General features: G+C 38.8%; 2 protein-coding genes across 4 annotated transcripts in view; both read left to right on the top strand.

The window, feature by feature from the left end:
• Nucleotides 1–7,578, top strand: part of LOC311356136 (SKI family transcriptional corepressor 1 homolog-B-like) — a gene marked incomplete at both ends in the record, with an annotated part of 18,793 nt that extends 11,215 nt beyond the window's left edge. Inside the window, one exon of the mRNA XM_084475901.1 lies at nucleotides 7,471–7,578. Coding sequence (XP_084332027.1) covers nucleotides 7,471–7,578 — 108 coding nt within the window. The remainder of the gene's footprint in view (nucleotides 1–7,470) is intronic.
• LOC311356440 (E3 SUMO-protein ligase PIAS1-like) overlaps nucleotides 2,857–8,327 on the top strand; it is a 50,356-nt gene continuing 44,885 nt past the window's right edge. Inside the window, exon 1 of one of the 3 annotated variants that reach the window (XM_084476221.1) lies at nucleotides 2,857–2,874. The gene's annotated coding sequence lies outside the window, so the exon portion shown is untranslated. The remainder of the gene's footprint in view (nucleotides 2,875–8,327) is intronic. The other 2 variants (XM_084476220.1, XM_084476219.1) reach the window with 2 other exon arrangements.

The raw sequence follows: 8,327 nt of genomic DNA, 5'->3' as shown, positions 1-8,327 counted from the left end.
TTTCATGATACTATCTTTTTAAATCTATATATATTATTTTGATAGAGCACTTATTCACACAATCAGCACCACTTCAGATCTAAGAAAAGACCAAAAGGAGGCGGTGTGTCGCTCAAACAATACATTCTTTCTCTGCAGTGTACAGTTTGTTTATACAGGTAAACTATATTGAGCCATTTATACACATGTGTGGTTAAAAAAAAGCAAAAAAAAAAGCAACAAAAAAAAAATCTAAATCTCGCAGAGGTTTCAGCGAAATGCTCCAGTATAAAATAAATACCACCATAATGTCTTGCTTTATGTTGTTTAAATAAAATAAGTGATTCACAAACTTTCAATTCAAGAAAATTCAATTTCACATTCATTGATGTAGCCTATGACGCTCGTAAACACTGATCACTTTGACATCACGATCAATAGCATTGATATAATTTAAGTTTTCAAAAAGGATCACAAAGGCTATTTGTAAACTGCCATTTCATGTTTCCCCTTTGCTTTATTTAAACCATTAACTTGTGTATTATTATGATTATTATTGTTATTTGCATTATTAGGCCTATTTATTTTTGGACACTTATGAAAACAACCCTGGGAGAAGTGATTACCACGGCGATACTCTGATCATCTATCCACGACGACTTTGGGGTTACTCCAGTCCATGTGGGGCCTATGTATCCATGTTGTTGTTATTAAAAATTGGAAGCCACTGATGTTTAGCCTGTCTTTTCTATTTTGTAGTAGAAGCCTGACATCTAGCGGTCTTAAGTGAGGATGACACGTTAAAAAAGAAGAACACACGTTTCCACTTTTTACATGTGAAGTATGCCTAAACAGGATTCTATTAGACAACTGCATTAGTTCATGACAAGTCCAGTGGACTTATAATGTTTGACATTGAGTCAGGCTTCTACTACAGCCCAGGACCTGACATCATAGTGAAACCTAATTCATCTAAAGGGACGACTAATAGGTATTGATTACACGTTCGCTCTGATGGCTCATTTTCCCCAGATACTTGCAGTGAGACCGATATTCACATAATGACAGTGAAGTGATACATTCCCATTTCTAGTTATTTCTGGAAATTAAACGCCTTATTGGCATTATGATTGAGAATTAGTTTGCCATTGGGTTCGTGACAAAATGTTTCCATTTTACCATCAGAGAATAGGGAGGGTAAGCGTAAAGTAGTAATTAACCTTCCCAAAGCTGCAATGGCGTGCATGTGCCTATCGTGTCCTCGCACGTTCTTTTAGGAAATACTTTCAAGCCTTTTTAAAGGAGAATAAACGTAGGCCTACCTTACATTGCACAAGTCAAACGAATCAATGTCTGCCACGGAGGGAATAAGAATTACCAAAAAGATGATCGATCTTTGTATTTACATGTTTGTGATTTATTTCGTTTTTCATGTTTTTTAAATAATACAACGTTTTGCTTGTGTGCTTTGTTAACAGGTATTAAACATACAGGCATGTTTGTGCTGTTGTTCTTCCGCTATGGAACAGCCAACAGCCGACTCTGAGTTCAAATTTCAACATTAGGCAAGGCAAGGCAACTTCTATTATATGCTTCACATATAAACATTGTCATACAATAAAATAAAAATAATAGACAAGTAAAAAGTAAAATAGATAGAAAATAAAGGCAAAGTAAAAAAAAAACAAAGTTAAATAAAATGCATTTTAGAAAGTGAGAGGCAAAAGGCAAAGTTAGTAATAAAATAAAATATCGAAGCATTGTAGATTTAAGATTTAGCAGAAAGCTAAAGCAAACATAAAAGTCTTCAGTCTTGTTTTAAAAGCTGTCAGAGTTGGGGCAAGTCTTAAATCCTCAGGGAGTTTATTCCAGCTAGGATTTGTTGCATAGTAACTAAATCCTGCTTCCCCATGTTAAGGCACCTGTTGTAGTTCTCTCTGCTATAGACTCTCGATTTATGCGTCCAGATATAAAATCGGAATTTAGGTGAACGTGGTTATGTCGTGCAAAAAAAGAATCACATGCATTAATAATGGATTTGTATCTTAACCGTTCCTTTTGTGCATTTAGAAATAAACAATTTAAACAGGAAAAAAAATGAAAACACTCCAGATAATTGGTGTTTTTGCATTGGGATTTTTGCAATTAACTCAGAATACTGAGTGAGAAGTCAACAAGGAAATTGATAGTTGGACAGTATGGTTTTAATCAGTTCATATATCAAAAGTCAAGCTGTTCTATATTCCTATATAGGAATTGCATGGAACATATTCCTAATTATGAGGACAATCTAAGGATGATTTGATCATTAATCTTTGTTCGTAATTGATTGTTTTTTTTTATTCATTCACTGTTCCTTTATTCATTTATTCATACATACATTGGCATTTCTTTATTTTTTGTATTTAATTTTCCTCCCCCCCCCCTGCGGCTCAGGTGCGCAAGGTTCATGAATGTGAGTTTGTTGTGATATGCTGCCATCTACTGGTTCTTGGCCTGAAATGCAATCATCTGAGCTTTGAGCCTCTAAAACCGTTTTTCTCAAAGTATTTGAACGAAAATATGTTAGGTTGTACTTAATTGACCCTAATTATTATTTTTTTTCATTTAGTTTGAATTGTAAAATAGACCATTTATAGGCAATAGTTTTTCCAATAAATCAGCACTCAACTGTTCATCAAAATAATGTAAGCAAACAATGTATGATCTTGAACCACAAAATTGTATTTTAAAAAGGCTTTAGCCTCAGACAATACTGATTGGATGAAAAAACATTCCCTCTGTTGCCATTTGTGCGGCATGGCCACCGAGGGTTCTGCGCGTCCCAGTCATGTGACCAACCTCTATCACGCTTGCGCAAAGAAATACAAGATGGCGGAGAGTGCGGAACTGAAGGTAAGGCGCAGCTTGAAATCATTATAAATTTAATCGGATGTCAGGCGTTTGCAAGCAAAGTCCTATTTGAACTCCACGACAAAAGCTTAAGATAATTTTGATTTTGTCAAGTGTTTCATTTATATTGTAAGAACATGGGAAACATTTTTGAATCTCCGAAACCCAAAGCTCAGCCAGCATGTTTTTGTTGATATTGAGAGACCCGCTGCTTTGGCTTAACTGTGTTTACTGTCTGGACGCTACATTCTTTAAATGTTATAATGACTTTATCATCTTCGTATGGGAAACAGACATATTGCTTTCATTCATGGTTATGCCGGACGCTTACTGTCCATTGAGTTATATTTAAGATTTCAGTCACAGAGATGAGATTTGGGTGAGCGCCGTCAGATGACTACTGGGTCGATGTCAGTTATTATCTGATTACTGGCTATTGTTGGCTTCAACAAAATGTTATATTCATTCATTGAGTGCCATACAATGGGAAGTTTCAACAAAGTTGGTTGACAAAGTTTATTAACGGAGTAAATTATGATTCAAACTTAGCTGAATGGTGTAGGTTGGTATTTTATTTGCTAAATAATCTTAAGTTTTTCTTCGTGGAGTCTATAAATGCTTCATAAAAAAAAGCTTAGTTCAAACTGGGCATTGTTTTATCACTTCTTATCACTTCTTGATAAAATATAAACAACAACGCAATGTTTATAAGGTTGTCACACAATAGTGCTATTATTTTAATATTGCAATCAAGAGTCGTATGTGTTAAAATCATAGGAATAACCTCTGCAAAGTGTTGTAAAAGTTTGTGCATTTAAACGAGTGAGGAGTGAGTTCATCGATCCTATAGGTCCGATTTGTTTCAGAAAACACTATCATTAATCCATTACTTCCATTTTAGGCTATTTCATTTGATACCAAGAATGTAGTAAGGTTAATGCAGTAAGTGAACATACATTTGTCTGCAAATACATTCCCAGTAGTTATTGGATCTAAAGCAGAAACACGTTTCTAATGAACGAGGAGGAGTCGAGCTCGATACATCTGCTCTTTTTCTGAGCTATACCCTGATAAATCTTTTTGCAGAAGGTTGTGTTCCCACATTCTGAGTGTGTTGATGGTTCTAGCCACCTGAAAAAAATCTATCTTCTCATCTGGAGGTCAGAACCTCCTTATGCCTCATTCTATGCCAGAATAATTTTACGGCAAAAGCTTTACATCCGTTCTATGATCAATGTCATCTTAAATTTAATTAGATTTCTAGCTAGTGATGTCTACCAATATTTGAGAGACAACATGACTCTCTTAAGGCAATGTCTTCCTAATGTGGTAGGTGTACGACAATCAGAAAGGAAACATGTCTTAAAGTGTTTGTACATGTTTAGTCATAGTATAACTGATGTATTGCCACATCAAAGTGATCATGGTGGGTCCATCCCCGGGACTCAGAGTAAGTCAGAAGTGCTCCCTTTCTCACCTGCACAGCTGCTGCTCCAGCAGCAACCTGGCAGTACAAATAAATGTCTGTGTGCTGGTGGCTTATAGGTGGAGACAGTCTATTTGTAGAGCCTGCGGCTAGGTTAATCCCTAATGATACAGGGCCGTCGCTGTGCTCCCCTACATCCTCTCTCAGCACCTGCCTATTTCTTTCTTCGTCAAAGTCGTTACCACCGGCGGGCCGGCAATGAGTTCTGAGAGTTCCTGACGTCTGCTGAGCTGAAATCACTAAAGCAGTTGATGACTGTTTTCATCTTTGCTGTGTATTTCAAATTGTGTGTGTGTGTATCTGTGTGTTCGCTTTAAACACAAGCTGGTGATTTTAGCATTGTTTAGTGGTGTTGCGCAGTATCACTTTAGACACGACCTGTCTAACTATGTTTGACAGGTTGATAATGATGAGATTTGGATGTTATCATTGCTTTTTAAACTGTAGTAAGAAATATATGGAGCACACATTGCCAAGTATTGTAAAATCACACTTTCTCTGACACTCGTAAATGCACTGCATAAATTCACCAATGACAACCACAACCGGCCATAGTTCAGTTTTAAACTCTTGACTTTAGATTGTATGCTGTTAGCATGTCATGGATGCCAACCTATATCTATAGGTAATGTATGGGCTCCAGAGACCCCAGTGCCGTCAGCCTGGGCTACAGGATTAATGTCCAATAATAGAATCCCTGCTCAGTGTCTCTGGAGAAGGGAAACCTGTGGGACCACCGCGGCTTATTACGGCACCCATCTGCTAAACACACTTTAATTATCTTCTCCATAGGCCACTTTGGTGGGGCAATCGGCCGGCTGGGTCCCTGTGCTTGTGTCGTGTTATGTTTATTGGTTTAGTTGACAGGGACCATGCACAGAACAGGTTCTATACCAGAGTTAGCTGAATAGCTCATTTGCATCTGTGATCCTGTGTGGTTATGGCAGGCATATTTATAGATATTTAGTTTTGTAATTTTAATTTGTTTGATGGATTCTCTCTGTGGCTTGACAGTGTGGCTTAACAGTGAAAAGAAACATCATGTCTCTTTTCGATTTAAATGTACATGATCTCGTAGCAGTGAGTCATATTTTTGTGTGGTAGGTGGAAGGAATGTTAGCTTTAGCATTAGCACATCACGCATACTGAATAATTAAGCAGCGAAGGATGTAGCTAGAATAGATAATCTGTTGGAAGACATCAAATGTGAGCCTTTGTTTGCTCCCCCCCCCCCCCCCCCCCCCCCACCGTATATTATGTAAAATGTAGAGAATCAATCCAGGTATATTTAAACCTGTTCTGTGTAACTCTTTCAATGCACCCAGCCAGCTCTTTTGTTATAATGTTATAGATATAGATATTTTTTAAATGCTGAATAAACAATAAAGAATACAACATCTCATATACCCGCAACTCAATTAGCCCGAAGAGATTGTCTTTGTCAATTTGGTCTGTGAAGAAAAAAAATAATAATATTTTGCACAAAAGTGTTGGCTCAATTGGCTGCTGAGGAAAGAGTTACATTGTACAGTTTTGGCAAATATACATGACAAAATACCTCAATAGGTAAACTGGGAAACCCAATGAACCAACTGGACTTGGACTTGGACGACTTTAATTAAAATATTTGGATGTAAAACCTGGACCCATGAAATTTTTAAAATTAGTCTATCCTTTTCATTTTTATTTTTCATTGAGAGGAGGTTGTGAGTATGGTGGAGTTTGTATGTGTGTGGGGGTCCTTTTGACAAGTTGGAGTAAAGGTCAGCTCTTAACTGGCCTTTGTTAGTAGTTCTATACCGTCCTGCATGTTGGATATAGAATGTAAATTTCCTGCTGTGATGATGGTTTCAGTACACAGGGTATCACACAATGGTTGAGAGATCACAAGCGTTGTGTGTGTTTACACCCTGGTTTCAGCAAGAAGGTGGAAGTTTCACTTCCGGTTCCTGTGAGTAATTTTCAGTTGTGGGCATCCATCCACACGCAGCATCCATCCCCACGCTCATTACCCCACCACGAGCTGCTTGTGAACCCCCGCTATCTTGGCTCCACATCACACAGACCTTTTTGGATATCAAAATGAATCAGTTAAAAAGGCAACGCATTTCATGTTGACTCTCTCCTGAGGCATGCTGGGATTGGACCAGGTATGCCCGAGGCGTACAGGTAACGTCTTTTGAGGAATCATTCATCTGGGTTGACAAAGTTCTATCTGGCAATCGAGTTTTGTTTTAATGTAAAAAAGGTGAAGGTGGAAGGTTTTGGTGAAGGTTTTGTAAAATAGAGCGTTTACTGTTCAGTCCCATAAAGTATCCTGAAGGCTGATACCCGATGACGGCCAGCACAGCGCGCACTGGACTAAATGGTCCTGTCATTTGCAAACCGGGTCATCCTTTAGCCATGTACTTCCATGGCATCCGTATGTAGAGGTACAGCAAGAAACATGGGTATAGAGTTACCAATCACAATCAGCGACTGGGTGTGGGAGAGAAGGACAGTGAGTAAATTGGAAGGATAGTGAGATAGAGGCAGAATGAATGGGTAAGCTAGGGCTGGCAGTGATTGCGCAAGCAAACGGGTAAAGAGAAAGCCTAGAGAGACAGTGAGTGAGAGACACAGAGCGAGAGGCATGGGTGTGGGTGTGTGGGGCTGGGGGTACTGCAGAGCCCCAGCCTAAGCTGGATGATTAAGAGGATGGGGGATAGTGGAATGGTGGAGATGGGGCGGGAAGGGGGCAGACTGGCTCAAAGAACAGCGGGAGTAGAAGCTTTTATGTAATGTCCAGGTAGTGCACAGTGCAACACACACACACACACACACACACACACACACACACACACACACACACACACACACACACACACACACACACACACACACACCCCCCCCCGTCAGGCAGCAGCACTCCTCTCTATAGAGCTATTGTCAATGATTCTACACAATCAGCCAATCACAAAGTAGTATTAGAATCACTGTTAGAAGTATTTCCTGCTAGCTCTACAACATTCAAAAGCAACTCCAAAAAATGTGACTGTCAGTGAATGGATTTTGTAAAATACAGATTCAAACAGATTATTGATGTGTAAAATTAACCCTGCAACTGATTTTAGAATGAGTCCAAAGAGCCGCTCAAGAATACAGGAATGCGCTACATGAATCAGCAGAGGCGTAGTTGTGGCAACGTCACAGGTGGGCACACCTCGGTGACATCACGCTAAAATAATTGACTTAAATTGTTATTAAAACACTGTGCTGTGCATGCGGTGCCATTCTTTTGCCGCCTTACACTCTGAAAGTAGGAAGACATTATGGAGGCCCAGTACATATGTGTACCCCATTATTACTGTAGCATGCATATTGTGCTCTACACTGTTACTTGCCATTGTTTTCTATCCATATGAATCCCACTCATACCTGCAGGGGGCTTTTAACTTCAGAACAAGAAGATAACGGCTCCTTTAAAGTTTTAACTTTATATGTTTAGTAGTTTAAGTTTAAGCCACTTTAGTACCAACCATTGAAAAATAGCGATGCACTGATTCTTGTGCTGTACATCGGTCTCCACCGATATTCCCTTTGTTCATTGCCATCAGCCTACCAGCAAATCCAATGATATTCACAGATGGCAGTGAACATTGAATTATTGGTTGTGTCACATCAACAGATTGTTATTTTCAACATTGGTGTTGGTATCTTCCCAGAATTGAATCCCAGAACCCAATAGAAAATAGATTACACAATACATAACAATGTTGTTCAATGTTCTCACTGCTTTAGGGTAGGCCCTATGAAATGCCTTTTAAATTAGATTCAGTCCCTTTATTAATGAACCTGACCTAAACATGTAAACCAACACGCCAGCTCCCTCCTTGGAGAGCCAGTGAGTTAAAACTTTTTTACACCAGACCACACATTAGAATAATAAGTGCCATTACAGTGATTCAAGGTCCAAAACCAATGATCTCTT

This window comes from Micromesistius poutassou (genome assembly GCF_964030765.1).
Source record: "Micromesistius poutassou genome assembly, chromosome: 12".
Lineage (NCBI taxonomy): Eukaryota > Metazoa > Chordata > Actinopteri > Gadiformes > Gadidae > Micromesistius > Micromesistius poutassou.
The sequence above is the reverse complement of the archived record's forward strand: the minus strand, read 5'-3'. Positions and strand labels throughout refer to the sequence as shown.